Raw genomic sequence first — 23,201 nt, forward strand, 5'->3', positions numbered from 1 at the left:
CACGGCCGAGGAAGCCGCGTCCCCTCACAGTGCCGCCTCACCCCTCCACCGCCGAGGCGCTGAGGGGACGTGTCCCCTCCCTGCTGCCGGAGCCTGGGGCGGGGCGGGGCAGGGCCCGGGGGGCCCCTCTCGCCACCCCCGTTCCCCTCCGCGCCTCTCCCCTCGACCCCCCTTGCCCCGCTCCCGCCCGCGCCGCCGCTCGCCGCTGGGTGGCGCCGCCCCTCCCGCGGAACGCGAGGCGCCGCCGCCGTGTTCCCGGGGGGCCGCGGAGCGGACAGGGCGCGTCGCCGGCCGGAGCGCTGAGCGCGGCGCACCGCGTCCCGGAACGAGCGAGATGGCGCGCAGCGGCAAGGTGAAGGGAGGGGAGCGGGTCTTCCAGAATCCCGACAGCCTTTAGGCACCCCCGGTTCGTCCGCCACTCCTCCCCCGCCCGGCCCGGTGTGGCGGGGACCTGCCTCAGGCCTGGGGTGGGGGGTCGCGGAGGGGGTGCTGCCCGCTTGGGCCCGGCCGCGGCTGGAGCCGCCGTTGCCCGCCTGTAACGCGGCCGCTGTTTAAGCTTTGACCCTGGGCGGCCGCTTGTGGCGGTGGGTGTTGGCACGACCCCGTGCTCGCTGTGCGCGGCTCCCGACGGCGCCCTGGCGTTGTGCGGGTAGTGCCTTTCTGTTGAGCTGAACGTGGCCGGTCCGCTCACGCTCCCCTTGGGGGAACGGGCTTCACTGCCGGTAGGCGGCTTGTCCGTACCGCGGTCAGCGTGGGGCGGAGCCGGCCCGGCTTGCCTTCGCTGAGCTGACTTCGGTGTTATTAGCAAACGGCACAACAGCCAGGGCTGCAAAACCCATCTCTGAAACCGAGTAACTCCTCCCTGTGCCGACCCCCGAGTTGCTGCTGGTACAAAGCTGTCTAATTCAAAACGGCTTCAGTATTCCTGTCTTGGGGGCAGCTGCGGTTTTGAGTGCAGTGCAGTTGCCACAGTAGTAATTGCCATTGTTCTTGCTAAAATAATAGTGGAAATGTTTTTGCCCTGTGAAAAATGCAGTTTGTTTATCTGGTACGTTTAAGGAATCCTGTTGGTGAAAGCTGTGTTAAGGCTTTTTCTGATACAGGGCAATTTAATATCTGTTAAACACAGGCTTTGTCTGTGCTGCAGGCTAAAGTGCTGCTGTAGCCATATCTCTCCTAGCTTTATTATTGTAACTAACTTCATCATTGAGAGGTTAGAGATAAAGGCGAGCTTCTTCCATTTTCACCCTTATCAGTACTTGAGCAAAGCAGATTGATGTTAGCTCAGGTGCGACAATGTTGTCCTACAGTCACGCATGCTGAGCATCTTAAAAGCATAGCTGAGTAACTGCACCTGAAAATGGCAGTACTAGATGTACAGAGGTTAATAACAGATGCAGAGACATATAGAGGAGCATTACCAAAAGAGAGACTTGCCCTCTTCCTGAAGAAGGATTCCACGTACCTGAATAGGCACCAGGCCTGCACTTTGCTGCCTTCCAGAAGAGCATGTTAGCACTTGATCATTTTTTCTCAAGCAAAACAGTAGCTCTTCGCTCCTGTAGCTGCTTAGTGTCTTTGCTGTTGTCTTGCCAGCTGTGAAGAGCATTTTGCCTGTTTTGGACAACAGGATTAATTCAGCTGACAGTCATGGTGTGTCTTGAGGCAGGACAGCAACAAGCAGAGGGTCTGCAGTTACTGAAGCTGGTAGAGTAATTCCTCAGGCTGGCAGGTGAGCAGTAACAAGGCTCTTGTGAGAACCTGGTGGAGCCCCAGTTACTGCCTGTATTCCACTCTAAGCTTCTGCAGATGTAGCTGCCTCGAAGTCATTAAGGCTCCCAGGCAAGCCACCAGTGAAAGCAGAGTGCGGAACAGAGTGCTGAGACAGAGTGTAACCTGCTGGACATCTTGTGGAGTCCTGTTGCTAATTCTTCTTTCTTTTTTCCCTGTCCTGGTTTTGGCTGGAATAGAGGTAATTTTCTTCCTAGTAGCAGGCATAGTGCTGTGTTTTGGATTTAGTAGGAGAAGAATGTTGATAACACACTGATGGTTTAGTTGTTGCTAAGTACTGCTTACACTAGTCCAGGACTTTTCAGCTTCCCATGCTCTGCCAGGTGCACAAGAAACTGGGAGGGGGCACAGCCAGAATAGCTGATCTGAACTGGCCAAAGGGTTATTCCATACCATATGACATCATGCTCAGTATATAAACTGGGGGGGGGCTGGCCGGGGAGCAGTGATTGCTGCTCGGGAACTGAATGGGTATCAGTCGGCGGGTGGTGAGCAATTGCATTGTGCATCACTTGCTTTGTGTATTATTATTATTATTATCGTTATTATTATCATTACTGGTTTACTTTATTTCAATTATTAAACTGTTCTTATCTCAACCCAGGAGTGTTTCTCGCTCTTACTCCTCCAATTCTCTCCCCCATCCCATCGGGGTAGGGGGAGTGAGTGAGCGGCTGCGTGGAGCTTAGTTGCTGGCTGGGGCTAAACCACGACATTCTCCTTTCTCTGTTCTGGGAGGAGCAGGGAGTTAAACCAGTGCTTGTTAAAATGACAGGGGAGGTGCAAAATATATGTTGGAAAAAGGAGGAGGATAAGAAAATAGTTTGAGAGCTGCTAATATGGAGCATTAGACAGCTAATGTAGCAAATTATTCCTATAAACTTGATATTGAGATATATCTATTTGGGTGACAGAAAGAATCTGGTTCTTTTGGTTGATGCTTAAAAAGATACTTGGAGTTATTTGCATGGTCGTATGCGAAAGAGCTTAGACCAACACCTTTTCTTTCTGTTCATCCCTTTTGTTTTGCCAAAGCAGACTATGCATCTAGTGTCACTTGATTCTTAGTCTTCTGATTTATTGCCCATGTCCTTCTGGCAGCTTCGCTTCTTAGAGAATTGGATATATTTTTTATTTTAAAACAAGGTGACTGGCTCCAAACTACCTAATACCTACCTTTTCTGTGTTCTGGCAAACAATAATTTTTTGTAGACGGTGTAATTTAAGCTCCTGGCTGTTCACCAGGCAAGATTTTGATGTATATTTAAAGAACCTTGGTTTAATCAGTGACTGTAAATTTGAGCTGGCCTTTTGTCAGTGTCCTGGGGAATGCAGGGCATAATTTTCCTGAATTCCTCTGGTAGCTTCATTCAGCTAGATAGTAAAATTACTTAGGTTAATCAAGGTAAGTAGAGTCTTTGGAAGAACTTTAGAGGAACTTAGCAAAACCAGTTGAATGGGCAACATGCTGCAGGTAATAGTCATTGTTAATAGAAGTTGAACAAGAGAAATCACAAGAAGCAAGTTTATTTTATTCGTATGCTAGTTTATAAATCAATTAAGGGGAAGACTTGGGCACTGTTATATATAGATCAGTTAAAGCAATGATCAGAAATGCAAACACGTATGCTAGCTTGTAGGATTTAAGCCCCTAAGTTGAAACTAGAATTCGTCCTTCTAAGGCCTTAGGAGCATAGCTGCGCGCTGCAGGCACCAGTGCTCACTGCAGAGACACCTCCAGTAGCAACAAATGTTCTGGCTCTCCCTGGAAGCCATAGGAGTGCAGTCATTCTTATGTTCTTGGGTTAGACCAAACAATGGTCTGCAGCTATTACGGGCTGCTGTGAGGGGTGGATGTAGCTGTAGAGTTCAGGGAACAAGCTTGTATCTCCACCTTGTATTGTGCAGGTATATTGTATTGTGTTGTGCTGGTAGTTGTCAGCTGAAATATCTCTGTTTTATTTCCTAGTGTAGAAGAGCCCTTAGATCCCTAATATGTTCACGGGGTTGAATAGAAGTTGCCCCTCTTGACAGATCATTGTGTAACATAGGATTTTTTGTATTTTCCGCTGAGATGCCTGGAACATGGTATAGGATTAAATGATTCTCAGTTCAGTGCAGTTGTACTTGTTCTGTCCTCCCCCATTGTCTCATATTAACAGTTACTGTAAAAGAAACCAATAGTGATGTAGTTTGATTTTTAGGTTTTGTATGTTCAAGGATCTGAACTAACCCGTTTAAGTAATTATGGTTATATTGGTCCTTATACATTCTTATTCAGTATTCTATTTCCTTTCTAGGTGGCCACAGTGCTCTGCCTGGATGTAGGCTTTACAATGAGCAATTCTGCATCTGGTGAGGAGTCTCCACTTGAACAAGCCAAGAAGGTTATGACAAAGTTTGTGCAGCGACAGGTATGTGTGACTTTACATGTGATTAAAAACTGTTAAAAAGGGAGATGAAGCAATGACATCTGTGAAATATTTTCCTCATTTACTAATAATTGAAATAAATGAGAAATGAGTACTTGTTTTATCCCAGATGTCCTCATGTCAGTCTGTTAGTTTAATTATATCTAAATTAGTGAACTCTCTGTAAGATTACATTTTGGTAGTTTTACTGAAAAAGTAAGAAAAAGTAAATCCACTGTACTTGACATTGTTTCAAAATTAGTTCAGCTTGCTCAAGTCTGCCTAACATAGTTGTGTATGAATCTATCTGTGTTTTTTATACCTGTTCTGTATTTTCTCTGTTTCCAGGTTTTTGCTGAGAGTAAAGATGAAGTCGCTGTAGTTTTGTTTGGCACAGATGGTACTAGGAATGACCTTGCCAGTGGGGATCAATACCAAAACATTACTGTACATAGGTCACTAATGCTACCAGATTTTGATCTGCTGGAAGACATTCAAGATGTGATTAAACCAGGCTCTGAACAAGCAGACTGTATCCTTTCGTGGTAGAGCACTTCTTGAACAGATTCAGCTACATAGGAGACAGGAAGTTAGTGTTGTGAAATGGGCTCAGATTTGCCTCCGAAGTTGTAACTACTGTCAGAGTTCAGCTCATTTGTAGTCGCAAGTTTGTTCAAAAGCAGATTAGCTGCTTTTTGACATTCTTTTAGGCTAGCAGATGGAGTCTTGGCCTTAAGGCATTGTTGCTTTTATGAAGTGTTCTGTTAATTAAAGAGAGCAAAGAGCACTAGTATAATTTTAGGCCTCAGATAAGGCATGTGTTTTTAAACATAGTGTTGCAGAACTTGGTTTATGCTTTTTCATCAAATAAAAATATTATTTACAAAATATGTCATCAGAAGTACCAGAAACCAGACAAAGCAGAATAGAGGTTTATCAGATTGATTTCTGTATAAAGTATTTTTTCTGTATAAAGTATTTCTAACACTGCCAAATGTTACTTGCTCGTTTGAATGTTGTTCATGTTTGAATGTATTCTGTTGTTAATTGCGTAAGGTGAAGAGTTTTAAAAGGCTGCAATCTACATAGTGTCCCTTTATGTGTTTCATTTACATACTGTTCAACTTCCCATGTTGTCTTCCCTTTTTCTGGCCATAAAATGATTGTTCTGAGCCCTATTCAGACTGTCAGAGCTGTTTCAGAGAAGTGTGCAGCCATTCAGCTGTATCTTAGCGGAAGCAGAGTCATGTTCCTTCTTTGATGGGTAGGCAGGTTTGTGTGCAGTGATAAAAATATGTTCGCAGTGAAAACTGTGGTGAGGAAGAAACTATCAAGAGATTGCCAGATCCAGATGTTTTGAAGGAAAACTTGCATGAGAAAATGGTATCATGTATTGAAAGTACAAGTAAATTTTGTTTGTGGATTCAAAGTAACATTGTAAAGATTAGATTGGTCTTTCATTGGACTTGAGCCTCCTCATTGACAGTTAAAAGATTGCGACCTGAAGCAGTCTTTTTACTGTTTCATCAGATAAATGGGGAAGAGACAAGATCACAAAACAGACAAGTTATATAGGAACCTCTTGCACAGTAGATATTTGAAGAGTACTTGTCTCAAAAAATTGTTTGCTTGTTAACTAAAATGCATGTTTGTCAGTGTTTGGGAGGGTGTGAAAACAGAAGATTGTTTCATAGGAAAAACACTTTTGCGACATGATTCATGTTCTAGATGAAGTTTTTCTTAAATTCACTTAGTTCTGGATGCAATTATTGTGTGTATGGACTTGCTTCAGAAGGAAACAATGTGAGTATGTAACCCAAAGCCTTTTTACAGAATTCTGACCTTGCACTTCGGAGCTGATCTGATTTCTTGTCAGTATTACATTTCCAGTATTGTGTAAATATGGAAAATGCTTTTTTTTTAAAAAAAAAAAAAATTAAAACGGGACAACATGCTGCAGGAGTCTGTCCCTGAAGAATCCCCAGGAGACATCTAGCTTCTCCAGACAATCTAAGAGCTTTCTGGTGCAACTGGGAACTTTGCAGTAGATTCATGAGAATATTAATGCCATTATACAAGGCACACAGACTTCACTTAGTGTCACATTTCTTGTCATCTGTTTTCAAAAAACATTAATTCGGATGCTAAAATGCATAGAAAAGGGCTACCAAACTTGTAAGGGTGATGGCATATCTTACAAAGGGAAAAAGAAAACAAAAGTAGAAAGGTGAGTTTGTTCAGACTAGCAACTTAAAGGCTGTTGGCAGTGAGGTGGCTGTTTGTAAATACGCAGGGTGTGGAGGATAAACGTGCAGTAGGAGAAAACACTGTTTAAGCTGAAAAAATGTTGGCACAAGTGTTACAAAGTTGTCAATGAATGGACAACTGGAAATGTGACTGTTTCTAACACTCAGTGACTGATGGTCCAGGGAAAGGAAGATAGCCTTACTTCCTCTCAAAACAGAGATTGAACATGTTAAAAAGGTTATATGATCTAATTGTGAATGCAGAAGACTAGACTTAGTGATGCAATTTGTATTTTTATGATTAAAGTCTAATCAGCATGGAGAGCAGTATCAATTTAGTGGTTAAAATTGAGTTATGAATTAAAATCACTGTATTTAGGGCAGTATAACCTTGAATACCTATGGAGCAACTGCGTTTGTTATCTTGTGGGTAAGTTTATTGTATGCACCAAACCCTTTGATACGGAGTTGACTGTCAGTTGAGAAAGTACTATTAGGTAAAAATTCAAGAAAATCACCCCTATGCTTGAATATCCAGATAAATACTATATCAGTTTAACTGAATTTTATTCTGTAGCTGGCAGAACTTTCTGATGTTTCTTGTTACTACTACTTAGCGTATTAAGTCGGCTTTAAAGTCAGTCTTACCCAATGAATCTACTGAATTAGCTTGCTAAAATGGAACCCCCGCCAGCAACAGTAATTTAAAATACATTTTCCAGTTTCACAAGGACATACTTACAGCTGCAAAGGAAATATCCAGTATAACGTATAACCTACAAACAACCTAACATATTTTATTAGCATTTTATGTACATTGGTGAAAATTGGCAGAATTCCATTCATTTAGGTGTAGTTAGTGATTTATAAAATCACAGGGCTAGAATCCTCAATTTTAAGGGGTAGGAGTGAGGGGGGGAATCATATAAAGATAAAAACATACCATAAATAATATAAGCAATGATAGAACAACTTCTATCAAGTAGGTTGGTTTGGGTTTTTTTTTTTTTTTTTTTTTTTTTTTTTTACAAGTAAGTTACTTTGGTAGAGCTTCAATTTTGTAAGCAAGGAATTAGAAAAAGGCCTTCTAGATATTTCTGATATACATAAATGTTCTTTTTGTATTTTAAGAGGGAAGAAATACGAGAAGACACACATTGAACTGTTTACAGACCTTAGTAGTCCTGTCAGTGAGGATCAGCTGGAAATTATCATTGCTAACTTGAAGAAAACGGGAATTTCACTTCAGTTTTTGTAAGTATGGAAGTGGCTGTTATACACTACGCCATTTTTTAAAAGGAAATTATTATTTCTTAATAACGATCTTGAAGGAGCTGGTGAACTGTTGGTGTATTGTTTTTATAGAGGTGTACCAGTATGTTATAGGATTGTTATAAGTACATATATCAATTACACATGCTATGAATTCCAGTTATGAACCATGTCCTCTTGATTAAGTGATGTGTAAATACATGTTAAGGTCATAGCTTCTTCTCCACTTAAGCTTACAGCTTAGAGCCAAAGTCTAAAACGGGAGACAAAAGATCTATGTAAGCAGAGAAGTGGGAAACAATGAGCTAGAAATAGCCTCAGAAGCAGTGGTTTTGTCACAGCCTAGATCCTTTTAGGTAAGGAAGTTACTGGGCAGAAATAAAGAGGTAGTGTTGCGGATGTTTATAGCCTGATTCTGGTCTCAGTAGAAAAGCAAGCCTGAAGAGAAGGGTTATATTCACAGTGATGGGCTTGGAAAATGGAAGCAGAAAATGGAAGCAATGTCTTACATGTTATGACAGGAATCCCTTGGCTGTCTTGGTATAGGTATAGGCATTGATCTGAAGAATCAGTGGTGCTGAGATCTGTATTGTTGCGCATGATGGTAACATAGGAAGCGATAGGCATTCTAGTAGGAGTTTATTTAAAAGCAAAACTTTGTGTGGATGTTAATGTTTGCTGTTTATAACAAATAGTTTCACAGGAGAAAGTTAAAGCCGCAGTTTTACTTCTGACCCTTTTAATATTTACTTTCACCTAGACCCAGCATTCTGTAAGGAACAATGTTGTGAACTTGATAAATTCATTAAAGCCATTTGTGGACCCACCTGCAAGCTAACAAAGGGGTTAGGTAGGAAAGCATGACTGAAAGTCGTGGGCTGATCCTCTACCTGGGCTTGGGAGAGACTGAATGTAAAAATGTCAGACTGCTTTCAGAGTCTGTCTACAGAGCAAAAGAAGGTATGCTTGCAACATGCCTTGACATGCCCCTTCTAGCTCACTTGAGCTATTGTTGGCACTGGAGGCAGTGGAGACACAATACCATGAACCTGGTACATGCTGCCAGACAGGGTTGTATCTCTCAGACACCAGGTATTTAGCCCCTGGTACCTTGTCTCTGTATCTGTAGTTTGCTATGCAGACTAGCACAGATGCTACCACCACAAGTTAACGTTTTATTCAGTGAGATTTCTGATACATCTTTACATTTTCTTTGTCTGTAATGTAGCAAAGGAAAAGCCCCGTGGCTAATAGAAGCACTAGGGAAGTGTTGCTGTTATAGCATCATCTGCAGATTTACACCCTGTCTCACAGTCACACGAGCAAATGATGCTTTGAGAAATATATGTGCAAATGTAAAATACTCAGGATGCTAGTTTAAAAATAATTTCTTACTTGTCCTTGTCCTTTTGTTATAACCCATACTTCCATCTCTTACGCCCTGTTTACTGCTTAGGTTGTAACTTGTGGCAGATAGTTGGTTTTCCTCCCTGTTATCAAGCGCCAAGCACATGCTGAGCACTGTGTAGCTTTGGGTATTACACAGTTCTCATCGCAGGAGTCTCTAAGCACTGTATAATGAAAGTAATCTAATTTTTATGTATCAGAGGTTTGAAGCTTTTTGCTCTCATAACAGCTTTAAAATACAGTTTCTCTTTGTCAGTGGCTGCTGCTTCCTAAAAAGGTAACAAACGCTTTGCTAAAGTTTCATCTTTAATTCTGCTGTATGTGACACTGTTGTGCATATTGTTAACTCTGCTTATTGTATGTTGCTCCACAGATAAGTTGAGTGAGGACTAATGAGGGGAAAGTAAGGTAGAGATCTGTAGGCTGCTTTTTTGAAAACATAATACGATGCTACTTTGTGAAAATGTGGTAAAAGGTATCATGTGGTTCATTCAAAATTGGATCAGATGAAAGATTTGAAAAATCTGCAGTCATTGTCGGGGACACAGAGTAGAGGATCTTACACATCTCTCTTTCTGTGGTTATTATACTTAGTAAACTCTGTTTGTTTTGAAAAGCAGCAAAATCATTTTATCTATAACCCCTGGCTAAATTTTTAAATCTGATTCTTGAAGTGCAGGAAACTATGTCATCTTCAGTCAGAAATCCACCTAGTGTTATAAGCTATTAAAATCTCAAAAAGTAACATTTATTTCAGAAATACCTAATAGCCTCACTGCCGAGACAGTCCTGTTTGCAGGTGTTTAGAGCCAATACAGAGTCACAGGCCTGCAATGACCTTTAACAAGTCATCCAGAGCAATCCTCTAATTCAGACTGGGTCAGTCGTATGTATGTCATTGCTGAGTGGTGTTTGTCTAAAGTTCTTACAAAGATTTCCAGTGATGGAGACTCTTCTGTCTCCTCAGGCAGTTGGTTTTAGAGATTGTGGTTTGAAATGCCTTTATCAGATTTTTGAATATCTGACCTGACTCCATGATGTAATTTGAGTGCAGGCTGAATATGAAGAACCAATTGTTCCCCTCCTCTCTGCAAGAGTCTTTCATATTTAAGACTGTCTTGCCATCCTTCTCTACAGGCTTTATTTTGTTCAATGTCTTTTCATAGATCTTGTTTTCTAATCATCATTGTCTTTACTCCCTAACCCCTTCCTGTGTGTGGACATCTTCATTGATGTATGATGCCCAGAACTGGTACAGCATTCTGGTCAAGATGTTACCAATGCCAAATAGTACTTCATGTGTTTTGCAAGCCATGCGGCTCTTTATACATCTGACTGCAGCTAGATAGAAATTGTTGATCCTGATAAAATTTTTGCTTTATTTTTGGTAGGTTATTTTAATTAAGAAGAAAGTCAAACTAACTGCTTCTGCTTGTGTTCTTAGTCTGCCATTTCCAGTGGATATTGATGATGGAGGTGGAGATACAAGTGCCAGTGTACATTCTGAAATGCACAAAAGCTCTTTTCCAAGAAAGGGTTTAACTGAGCAACAGAAGGAAGGCATTGATGTGGTGAGGAAACTGATGCATACTTTGGATGAAGGAGGAGGGCTAGAAGAAATTTATACTTTCAGGTAAAGTTGGGTAATCCTCTTTATCACACTGTAAATTTACTTTCTGATTTCTTCCCCAGAAGATGAAATTAATTAAGTAATCAGTCACTTGGCTTCCAGTTTCACTGAAGTCAGTGAATTTTATAACTTATTGTACACTCATTCCCTTTCAAACAGCTTTTTCAGTGGCTTTAGAATAAGTAGAAAAGCTTACAGATTTCACTGGAAAATGGATTTTCTGTATCTGTATTTAAAGAAAAAATTCAGTTTTCTTCCATTTTTAGTGCTGGTAGATTTTGGAGGGAATGTTTCTATAAATGAGATTTCAAAAGCATGTTTTGGAAAGAGTTGGAATTTGTGACATAGTGCAGGTAGAACTTTTGTGTTTAATGGTAGCCTTTGTTCCTTGGTCTCACACTTTTTTTAGCTCACAAGTTTATCAATCCCCACAAATGTTTTGAGTAATGTTGTTTGTTGAATCCTGCTCTTTTATTACAGACTACCATGCCATTGTGCCAAGCAGTACACTTTTTTAGCAGCATTCCTGATGCAAGAATTGAAAGATGGTTTTTCACTTAATGTTTCCCCAGTGAAAGAATAAAAATATGTGTGTGTCTCTGAAAAACTGTGGCTGATGATATATCCAAGACTTTTCCACACAAGTGTTGTCTCAGTTGGGAAACAAGCAAAATGCATCTATGTGCCTTACAAAAGTCTGATTTTATTGTCTTAGTAGTTCCATTCTGCAATTATGAAGAATTATCTTTTAGACTGTGTTTTTCAGGAAACTTAGTAGACCATAGCTGTAATGTGATTATCAAGTGTAATTTTTAGATAAGGTACCTGTAAGTTTGCATGCTGTTATTCATTATTTTATTTGTGGGATTTCCTTCCCTCACCATGTCCAACTGATTTGCTTTGCACCTCAGCAGCCAGTTAAACTGTTATTTGAGCATTAGTATGGATTAGTGAAGAAACATGTATCACTATGTATGTATTCCATACTAGTCAACAGAGCACTCTGAGTCTCTAGAAAAGAGCAGGCTTGGTCATTGCATCAAAAGACTGCACAGAAAAGCAGTATCTTTCTGGGCCTGTTTATCCTTTAGGATAATCCATATGCATGAAGCTACTATGTGGCTTGGCCCCTTCTTCACGTTTTTTTTTATTGCAGGCTCTTGCTACGTTGTGCCATGCTCTCAGGGGAAATCCAAAATCTTTGGATAAATAAGCATTTGGCTAATACAATAAAACTTTAGTTGTTTAAGTTGTTTAAGAATATGTGAGGTTTTAGATGCAGTTAAGTTGCTTATCAAGCTTTAAGAAGTCAGCCTTGTAAATCTGTCATGATAATTTACCAACTCAGGTACACTCTGTTTTCCTATATTCATTATTCCTGCTGGTAAAAATATTTCAACTCTTGTGAAAATAAATTAGTCATGCCAGGAAAGTAAGTGAGAAAATCTTGTTGTATTGTTTTAAGGTTTGATATCCTGACTGTCAGACAGGATGTACTCCTGCTGCCTTTGGGTTTTGGGGAAAGGGATTGGAGAGCAGAGCAGAGCAAAGATTTTGAAATACAACTTGAAATATGCATTTACTAGGGTTTTATTGGCTGAGTCTTCTTTGACAACAGGGAGCATTTTTCTTCTATAAATATAAGAAATGAAAGGATAGAGTTAATAAATTGAGCTTAAATGACCTTTTTAGGCATTTGACACTTAGGTATTTGATTTTCACATTCATCCTTGAATGTATGTGTTGCAGTAGTTTTAATGATGTAGTAACAGGTTCTTTTTAAAAATCCTATATTGATGTCACTATTGCCAGAAAAAATAATTTTTCCTCCCTTCCTTCCTAAAAAAAAAAAATAATAAAATAAAAAAGGAAAGACAATGTTCATCTCATTATAAAAATCCCAGTGCATTTTCTCCTTTCATTGCGCTTCTCTTAGGGTGAGCAGGGTTTTGTTTTTTTTTTTTTAATTCTAAGAAAGGTGAAAAGTAGAATACCAAGTTGAATATTGTACTAATGTTTTTAGGACTTGATCTTAATTTCTGCCAGACAAGTGCCTTAATCAAGAGAGAGGTAGATTTTGGGTTTTATCATCGTGTGAAAAAGGTGAGGTCAACACTGTTTTATCTTTGCTTCATCATGCGATAAAAAAATTTTGAGTGCTTTCTCTCCACTGGAATTTTATAGCAAAATAGCTGATACAGTTAGTATTAGCTGGGGTGCAAGCCTATTTGATTTCACAATAATATATTATAAATTACTTTTACTGTCAGTTTTTAATTTTTGGACTCTGTTGCTTAAAGTTGTGCAATAGAGTTAACAGTCTTTAGTATAAAATCATTACAGTTCCTTTTTTTTTGTGTTTTATGAACTTGCATATATGCTCTTTAGGCTACAAATATTCAAAGTAACTTGTGTCACTCTAAGCGAATGCCCTGAAAATAATGAGTTCATTAGTACCGTATAAAAAAAAAAAAACCCAGTGTCAAAAGTTAATTACCACACAAACAAAATCCTGTTAATTGAAACTGGATTCTTTATTTCTTCACCTCCACTGCAGAAACATTTTACCACTTAGAGAAGCTTTTTCTAATTTGGGTTGTTCAGCTAACTACATGCCCTAATTGGATGAGCACAGATAAATGTAAAATGCTTAACAAGCAATTGTGTAGTTTCATCGTGAGACCTAACATACTGTCTTTAAGCCCTAATGTCACACCATCACAAAGGCTCAAGACGGGAATAATCTACTGTACCACCTCTTTTTTTCATTTTCTTTTCTGACAGTAGTTAATGACAAGATTATTAATACAGTTTATTTTCTAATGCTTTATGCAGTCTAAGCTGAAAGAATTGGACTCCTGCATCTCCTTGAAGAGAGTGTATTGTCTGTAATATTTTATTACAGTTCAGCAGAGTTCATTTCTGTTTTCCTGATTCCTTCATTTAGAGAGAGCCTGGAGCGTCTTTCAGTGTTTAAGAAAATACAAAGACGACCTACGGCTTGGCCCTGCCAGCTCACTATTGGTCCTAATTTGTCTATAAGGATTGTGGCCTACAAATCAGTAAGTTCATAAAATTGTGTGTTTCGGTGTATTTTGGCAGCAAGTTAGGTGCAGCTGCATGTTTTTTCCTTAAAGCCAAGGAAAAAAAAAAGGTAACACAAGATCCAAAATAATTATGGTAGAGATTTTATGTGCGTAGAAGCCAGTACATCTAAAACTGTGGTTCCCACAGCAACTCTTAACTTCACCATATTGTACACATATGTTAAAGAACTAAAATTCACGATGTACAGAAATAGAAGTAATTGCCATCTACGCTGTGACGCTTAATGGTATTGAAGTCGACAAACCTGATTAAGAATGCTGCAATTGTGTGAAGCTTTCCATTCGGCATCAGTGATATGTCTGCAGCTCATTGAGACTTAATATATATTTCTTAAGCCCTAGGCATGAGAGGAATTATGCACATGTGTATGTAAAATGGTGGGTGTAAATGTTTTACCAGCTATTGTTCAGAAAGAGGTGTATTTTTTCAGCTTGTTTGCTTTATACTGTTTGGCAGAGCTTGTGCACAGTCTGTTTCCCTTACAGTTTATTTGGGTCCTTCACACAGTACTAGGAAGAAGTGTATTTAAACACAGAAAACATGCAAAATTCCAGTTATTAAATAATTAATAGGTAACTATATGGTGTGGCAGCATTGATGGATCTGGTGAGATGGAGATTAATTGGTTTGTTTTTTCAACCCAGGCCTAAGAGTCTGGCCAATATTGCAAGGTTCAGGAAGATGTATGATGAAGTTGAAATATATCTGATTTCTGAGAGATAGGCTGTTGTGGTTTAACCCCTGCCAGCAACTAAGCACCACGCAGCTGCTCGCTCATTCCCCCTACCCCAATGGGATGGGGGAGAGAATCAGAGGAGTAAGAGTGAGAAAACTCTTGGCTTGAGATAAGAATAGTTTAATAATTGAAATAAAGTAAAAGAGTAATAATAATAATAATAGTAATAATAATAAACAAAGCAAGTGATACACATTGCAATTGCTCACCACCTGCTGACCGATACCCAGCCAGTTCCCAAGCAGTGATTGCTGCCCCCCAGCCAAGCCAACCCCCCACAGCTTATATACTGAGCATGATGTCATATGGTATGGAATAGCCCTTCGGTCAGTTTGGATCAACTCTTCTGGCTGTGCCCCCTCCCAGTTTCTTGTGCACCTGGCAGAGCATGGGCAGCTGAAAAGTCCCTGACTAGTGTAAGCACTACTTAGCAACAACTAAACCACCAGTGTGTTATCAACATTCTTCCCATCCTAAGTCCAAACCACAGCACTATGCCTGCTACTAGGAAGAAAATTAACTCTATCCCAGCCGAAACCAGGACATAGGCATACTAGGCTTGAAAGAGATCTCTGCTGCCAGCTTTCTATTTATACTTATTCATATTTTTTTTATTAGGATATTGTGCCAGATCTGTACAAATGTGCAGTAAGAGTCCCCTTCCAGAGGTGTTTACACAAAATAAATGAAGCTTTGGAGAGTAAACAACACGAACTGAGTGACTAGCCTGAGGTCATACAGCAGTTGGATCAGAACTAGGAATAGACTTGTGATATCTACTGACATAATCTATTCTGTCTTTTCTATTTTCTGCCCAGTTCTCCATTTTTCTTCTCATTCACTAAGTATACCATGAATTTCACTGAACTAGAGAGAAAAGAAAGCATTTTTATTTCCCTGTAGTTGGGAAGCATTCACTCATTGCAGATATTTATTCCTTCTTTCCCTTCCCCGTCCTGTAATGCAGCTGGGATCTTTTTCTGCCTTTTGGGGAAGTTGCAGTAACATAGGGTATTTTCATCCTGTAGTGTAGTAAGCCTGATGCCATACTTGAGTAAACAAGCTGAATGAACATTGAATCTTCTTGTATCTTTAACATATATCTTAATGCTTTGTCAAAAGTGTTTATGTGGGTGGAGGAAATAAAATCCATATCAAGCAAGTTAACATGTTATCCTGTCACTAAAAGACTTCTACAAATGACTTAGCCCATGGCTTCAATGAATAACCAAGACAAGTACGCAGTCAATATAATTTAGTTCAGGTGTTAGGTCTCATACAGTTGAAACAGTGTGCTGAAAGCACTGTGGTAGCAGTCAGAGATGCATATTTGGGGCTGTCATTATTAGTCCCTTATTGGCAAAATAATGCAGCACTCGGTCTAAGAATTTTTTGCATGTTCTGGTAAGCACTCTGGTTGCTGTTGAAATGCTAAATGTTCCTTTTCTTTGAATTCTGATATAAAGGTCACAGAAGAGAAGGTGAAAAAAGTTTGGACAGTTGTGGATGCTAAAACCCTCAGAAAAGATGATGTGCAAAAAGAAACTGTTTACTGTTTGAATGATGATGACGAGACAGAGGTTCAGAGAGATGATACTATTCAAGGTATTCTTTATGTACATGCTGAAGACAAACCGAAGATAATGGCTTGTACTCTTAAATCACCTAAGTGCCTTTTAGTTTCATACTTTGAAGCCTAGCTGTGATCTTAGAATGTAAGCTCTGTGAGCTGATGGAACACAGAGACTGTTACGTGAGACTCTTTGTCTTCACATATTACAAATTCTTACTTTTGCCAGTAATAGGAATAATGATAATACCACCAGGTGGAACTTGGAAGGCACTACAGCTTCCTAAACTGTGTTCTATGGAGGACCGTACCTCAGTTCTGTAGTGAGTAGTGCTGCTACCTTTATTCTGTTTTCAAATCTTCAGTTGTAGTGATAACATGAATACTTTCATAACACTGCTTTTTTCTAGGTAAGCAACTGCTTTAGATATTCTGCAGTTGCGAAGATGAAACCATTAAAGGAAGGTTTAGCGTTCAAGAGTCTATTAGCTTTGCTGTTTAAATTCTATAACAGGTTCAATCTGAGTAGTGGTATGCAGAATACTTCTTTATAACCTTCCACTTCTTTCTGAGTGGATTAAATTCTTTAGAGGACTAAAGGCCTCAGAAACTGTATGAAATAGTCTACTTTTTAAAAATGGAGTTAAGCAAATATGTTTAACTTTTTGCGATTTCACTACTAATTTTTTCTTTCCTTTGCTGTTTCAATCCCACACAAGTAGGGCAAGTGTATTAACTATAAATGGCAGAACTATTCAGATAACAGTATAGAAAGTGCTGTCAAATGAATAAAATAAATTGAAAAATGAAGATAAATACTGTATTTTTTTTTTTAATTTAACCTCTTTCAATTGTAGTAATCACAGGTGTTTTGTAGCAGTAGCAGATAAAAATGTCCCAACGACAGTGTGATTTTCTTTGTTTCTTTAAGCAGAAATAATAGTTAAAAGCTAGTAGTCTGTTTATGTTTTATAATTTCAAAACTTTTAGTAAAATAAAAAAAAAATCCACTTTTTATAGTGAATGTATTTTGAAGCATTTGTGACCATTCTCTGCTGATGTTCTGACTGCCTAAGTTGCGAGATACTAGTAAAAAGAAGTGATGAACAGTTCAATGTAAACAAAAGAGTCCAAAAATTTCTCTGTCAATGGTGTGGTATTTCTTAAAGAACTGCTGATGCCTCATGGACTTTTGTGGACATTTTGAGAAATGTCATAATTAGATTATATTTTGCATTTGAAGCACCCATACTGAAATTTCTTTCATTCTGCCTGTGTGATTGCTTTTCAGTTTCTAGGAAAATGGATCTACATAGAGGTTTTTCATCCAGGGATTTACCTCTGTTCCTTCTGCTTTCTTCACACCCAAGGATATAATCCTTAGTCTGTGACAGTAAAATCATGATGTTACAGGGAGGATATTGTAGCTTGAGGTGGGGGAATAAGCAGTTGGAACAGATGATACCTCTGAGAAACTAACAGCTTCCTATTTTGTGGAGATATCTCTGTAATGTAAGGCACAGAAGTAAACCACAGAAATGTACAGAAAGACCACTTTTGCGTACAAGAGTGTTTTGGTTTTCCATTGCATGTGAGGGTGTATCTCACTTCCACTGTTAACACATTTTGTTCTCTGAATCCATTCTACTGTCATTTCCTGTCCATGATTTGCGGTATGTTTGCGGGTTTTTGTATTACATTTGCAGGGAGTATTGCAGTCTATTTGCTGAAATCTGTTCTTATTTGCTTAAATCTATTCTGTGAGCATAACTTTGTTGGGAAAGATGTTCAGTTCCCTTATTTTCTTTCCTACTCTCTACAAGGGTAGCAACGTTACATAAAACTACATACAAGGAGTGCAACTGCTGTTCGTGAAGTACAAAATGTGTCTATGGGGCGTGTGGTTTTTTTGTTAACAGGGAAAGTAATTTGACGAGCGTGTGTGGAGTATAGCTGTGGGGCATGCACGCATTGTTAAAATATTCAGGGAGCTAATTTCAGTGTTAGAATTGTAGGCCCATATGCTTACCAGATGCTCTTCTCTTGTTCTCCAGGGTTTCGCTATGGGAGTGATATAGTTCCTTTTTCCAAGGAAGATGAAGAGCAAATGAAATACAAAACAGAAGCAAAATGTTTTTCTGTTTTGGGATTCAGCAGATCCTCTCTGGTACAGTACTAAACTTCTTCCCATTCAACTTCCTGGGTTGTTCAAGACAATTGATTTCAGTTTGAAGTCACTAAAGTTGTGGTGTTGTATTGGGTTCTGGTATCAGGAATGGGGCTGAATCTGCAGTCAGGTATACAGGGGTGACTTATTTGCTGATTCTAGTACATGTAAACAGTATGTAGTCTTGTAAAGGAGAGAAGCTCATAAACGTGGCCGTTGGGCCCTCAAATGAAGCAAGAGCCACTGAAATGCAGATCTCTGCAAGGTAGGGACAGTGGTATTGTAGTCTCATTTTATCTCATGAACTTAAATGCTGATGCCAGATCTGCAACAGAAGATCATCTCTCTTCTGTTCAGGTCATGCAGAAGCCTTTTTGGGCTTTGTCCAGCCACGAGTGTGTTCTTTTAACAGAAGAAGTGTCTCTCTCAACATTAAGGAAATGCTAAAGAAAGCCTGAGAACTAACTGCATTCATTCTCATAAGGATTAGTTTGTGAACTGTGACTTGCTTCTTGTTTCTACTATAAAAAGAACTAAATGTAGCGAAGACTTCATAGAACTTGGATGAAGATCACGTCATTCAAGAACTCTTCATATTTCAATGAAATGCTTGGTGTTTATATGCACTTACCTGTACTTGTGGTGTTAACTTTGCCATTATTTTTACCTGGAATTTGTAGGAAACTTACATTGAGCAAGTACCTTAAAAGTTATCCAGCACAAGGTGATTTCCTACAGAAAATCTAGGACTTAAGCATTAGGAAAGCTTTAGGCAAAGGCTTAACAAACCATTCTTGAAGCAGGACACTTGAAGAGAAAGTACATAGATGTGAGTGCCAGTAATTGCTAGAAACGTTAAGCTGCTCCCACTCTTTCTTCTCCAGGTTATTGCACAGGGTGTCTGAAACTTTACTTTTGGAGTTCACTGCACCCAGTCCCATTCATCACTCAGAACTGAAAGGAAATCGTAGGGCAGCTCTGCGCCTTCTGTTCTGAAAGCTTCCAGCTCTCCTGCTCTTTGAAAAGTCTCACTGCTTGAACAAAATAGAACCCTTGACAAAGGCTGAGGAATCGTTACCTATACCAGGAAGGAAAGATGCTAATGAAATAGGAAGTATCTGTGGGAGCTTAGTCCCAAATGGATGTAACTGAACATATTTTTACTTTACAATACAGGTGGCACAGAGACCCCTGCACGTTGCTAGATATGCCCTTAGGCTACTGCAGTGCAGTGGTCCAAAGCGTATTATTAACTGAGGAGCCAGGAAGTTATGTTGATTTATTGAAATGAGAAGCCAGCCTAAATGGGAACTGTAACCTGGTTGCTCCTTGAGGACATTCAGAACTTCAAGTTGTTAAGCAACACGGAAGTTTGTGTACTGAAAGTGATTGATCAAGGAAACATATCATGCTTGAGCTTCTATGCCCTAAATTGGCCAGGGCAGAGAGATGTTACGGACTGCTAAATCCTGTACCAGAAGCTGGGTCTAACAAGTGAAATGTTGTGTCTGAACCCAGTGTTTCAATGAGACAATTTCTTGCATCTTTTCACGTGTTATTAGCCTATAGCTGAGTCTTACTGTCTTCATTTAATTCTGTAAGATGTATTTCACCACGTGCAGCGTTTTCTTATGCTGGAGGCTGGCCTCCCATTTCGACTTGAAGTCTAACTTTTATTGAAAACAGAAACTAAAGAGGAAAACAGATGAGAAGCATCATGCTCCTGTAGGTGAGGTGTTATTTCACATGGATTTTTTTTGCCACCACTGGTGGTGTGGTAATACCTTCAAATACATAGTTAATAATTAATTGTAGGAATATAATTACTTGTAGGAATAATTTTGATTCACATAAATTTGCCTCAAAGAATTAACAAATTGGTTCTATATTTTTTTCAATGCACAAAATATTTATTGCTTTTGATAATTTTTATTATGTGCTTCTCTTGTCTGTGGATTTCATAATGAATAGGAGTTACATCTGAAATAAAGTGTGCTCTGGTCCTGTAACTAGGAGTGTGAGTTGTTATGCCCAACAGTAGTTGCACAGACCTCAGTGGAATAAAATTATTCAGGTGTGAGTGCAGGATTAAAATTACACTGTATAGATAATGATATCAGGAAGTTTTCAACTACAGCTGGAATTTTCAAGACCCATGCCTTCCTTATCTTTTTGGCTCCTGAATTTTATTGTTTGGAATCATAATACTGACACTATTCAAATGTATGTTTTACATTAAATTGTTTCTTTTAAAAACTCTGGAGAAAAAATAATTTATTATTAACTAGAGAAACTGGAACAGCTCCAGATACATAATTAAAGAAGGAATAGAACCGCCTCATATTATTTTTCTAAGTTATTCACATCCCTCAGGAAAGAAGATCAGAGGCTGCTTAAACTTTGATTTTTAATTTATAAGCAATGCCATGCAAATCAAGAAATAATGCTTGAAAATATTACAAAGGGACTTTTTTTTTTAAACAAAAAAGGTATAGTGATACACATGTGTAGATATTTGTCCTATACTGAACATAAAATTTCCTGAGTTTTTAAAGACAGAACAGCAAAGAATAATTGCTGGTAGAGTAATTTGAGTTGAAGAATCATGCTGTCATACATTAAACAGATCTGCTCTGGTGCAAGTTGTCACTGACTTCAACAGCATTATAGTAATTTGCTAAATAAGGAAACTCCGGGTTAGTTTGGATACAGTGTAATTTGAAGAGTTTTTTCTTTAACAAAGAAAGGTCATTTTAACCAGTGTTCATAGTAGTGTGCAGTGACAAGTTTTCCATTATTGCAGTATTTCTCTGGGTATGTCTCACAGCCTCTGTAGCTCCAGCTATTCCAGCAATGCCCCTTAATGAAACTGTTGGTTGGGTTTTGGGTTTTTTTGGGGGGGGTTGGGGGCAGGGGGTGTCAGCCATGTTCGTGGACAGCATAAACTCTGCTAAGAGAAGTGCTTCTTTGCCAGCACAGGTGTATATACTCCAGGTTGATGTTGAAGTAGCTTTATTAATTAGGGATGTGACTTTTTTCAGCTCTTTTTTTGACATGACTTTGCTAGGAAAATTTAATAGCATAGCTGTGGTGTCAGTTAGGTTTAGGTCTTTTTTTAGCTACTGTGGTTTTCCACACTGACTTTTGAATTACTGCAGTATTATTCAGACTGGTAACAGCTGCAAGTATCATAGCTTTTTAATTCCTGCCCATCAATAGGAAGGTATGAGAATGTTCTGCTAAATATGACTGAATATCCATATTGAGGGATAAATGGAGATATGAAACATATACAGGGCTTTAACTTCTATGCACAGTAATTAAGTTTTGTGGCTTCTCACTTAAGTAATGCGTTAGTTGTTTCATAATTTAATTGGTCCAGTTACATTAGTGACATTTGTTTTAGATCAGGCTAACTCTTGACCATTTGAATCTGTAGATCCAGAGGCATTACTATATGGGCAGCCAGGTTCTGAAGGTCTTTGCAGCGAAAGATGATGAGGTAAGGTGAACTGAAGTTTAATGCTAAAGGTGTTTTGCCATGGAACAGAAAAGAATAGTAGCGGCGCTTGAAATTGTCCCTTCTTTCCGTGTTAATGAAACAAATATTCTTAATGCAGCTTGCAGAAGTCTTGTTCCATTACCCATTAGGATGAGAAGTAGTTGGATTAGACCCCAAGTGAATACCATATCTTATGAAAACTGAGAAACTGGTAAATTATGTTTGTGCAAGGCCATGGGGAGCCTGGAATTGGTGCTTAAGTCCAGTCTCATGCAGAGCAACAGTATGCCTTCTCACTGTGTTATTTAGAACAGGCCTCCAAATTATTTTAAATATTAAAGGTAAAAACCTCACTGTAGTGCTCTGATGTGTTCCTTTAAGGGTCTGACTTCTCTCCCTTTCTCTCTCTTGTAATACTTCTGAGAGCTCTTCACACCTAGTAGAAAAGGTGGAATGTGCTGGATCTAAAGTTTGCTCAGCTTTGAATGGATCCACTCTCACAATGAGATTTGACCTTTTTGCGTCTTCATTTTTTGAACATGAAAAATGCTTGTGTTGAAGTTATAGCTGAAATGGGAGCTAGTCTTGACTAAAGCAATGCTGTTGAATTCACTGTGAAGTATGTATTTCAGCAGACTAATGAGAACTTGTGTGACTCGACTTTTTTTTTTCCCCCCCCGCACACACAGAATGCAGCAGTTGCTTTTTCTGCCCTTGTTCATGCATTGGATGAGCTGAAAATGGTAGCTATAGTGCGTTATGCTTACGATAGAAGATGCAATCCGCAAATTGGGGTAGCTTTTCCATATATTAAGGATGCATACGAGGTAATTTTTCACCCTTTCCTTTCTGTAGAGAGCTTCCATATTGATACTTTACAAATACCAATTAATAAATGATCATATTTGAACCATACGAATTTGCAGTGTTATATAGTACCAGAAATAACCAATGTGATTTTTCAGAGTAATTTTAGGAAACAGTACCAAGTCTTAGGACAAGGAGGTAATAAATAGTATTAAGAAAATTCCATTGAAAAAATACATGGAAAAATAATACTGTGTGTTTCTATTAGTATCCTCTATATCACAGATTTAAATAAAACTGATTTTTATTTCAATAACATAGTAATAAATTCATTTTGTTGTCCTGGAAATCTCAATGTTTTTGTTATCTAAAAACAGTGTAATCACATACTTATGCAGTAAGTTACCACTGCTTTCCTGCTTTGTTACTACCTACCTCTCTGCGTACAATCCAAAGTTGCACTAGATACTTTCATTGTCTTAAATGGTGGATTTATGTCTAGTTTGCTTGGTAGTGGAAAATTTGAATTTGATAGTTGGCGTGGCATTTCAAGC

General features: G+C 39.0%; 1 protein-coding gene across 2 annotated transcripts in view; it reads left to right on the forward strand.

Moving 5' to 3' along the window:
• Positions 1-309: 309 nt before the first annotated feature.
• Positions 310-23,201, forward strand: part of XRCC5 (X-ray repair cross complementing 5) — a 54,192-nt gene continuing 31,300 nt past the window's right edge. The window contains exons 1-11 of one of the 2 annotated variants that reach the window (XM_075710221.1): positions 310-352; positions 4,092-4,205; positions 4,551-4,734; positions 5,957-6,005; positions 7,580-7,702; positions 10,572-10,760; positions 13,705-13,819; positions 16,068-16,206; positions 18,226-18,338; positions 21,778-21,840; positions 22,530-22,667. In XM_075710221.1, the coding sequence (XP_075566336.1) occupies positions 335-352; positions 4,092-4,205; positions 4,551-4,734; positions 5,957-6,005; positions 7,580-7,702; positions 10,572-10,760; positions 13,705-13,819; positions 16,068-16,206; positions 18,226-18,338; positions 21,778-21,840; positions 22,530-22,667 (1,245 nt within the window). In that variant the 5' untranslated portion in view covers positions 310-334. The remainder of the gene's footprint in view (positions 353-4,091; positions 4,206-4,550; positions 4,735-5,956; positions 6,006-7,579; positions 7,703-10,571; positions 10,761-13,704; positions 13,820-16,067; positions 16,207-18,225; positions 18,339-21,777; positions 21,841-22,529; positions 22,668-23,201) is intronic. The other variant, XM_075710220.1, reaches the window with a different exon arrangement.

The sequence above is a fragment of the Pelecanus crispus genome, chromosome 5 (assembly GCF_030463565.1).
Source record: "Pelecanus crispus isolate bPelCri1 chromosome 5, bPelCri1.pri, whole genome shotgun sequence".
Lineage (NCBI taxonomy): Eukaryota > Metazoa > Chordata > Aves > Pelecaniformes > Pelecanidae > Pelecanus > Pelecanus crispus.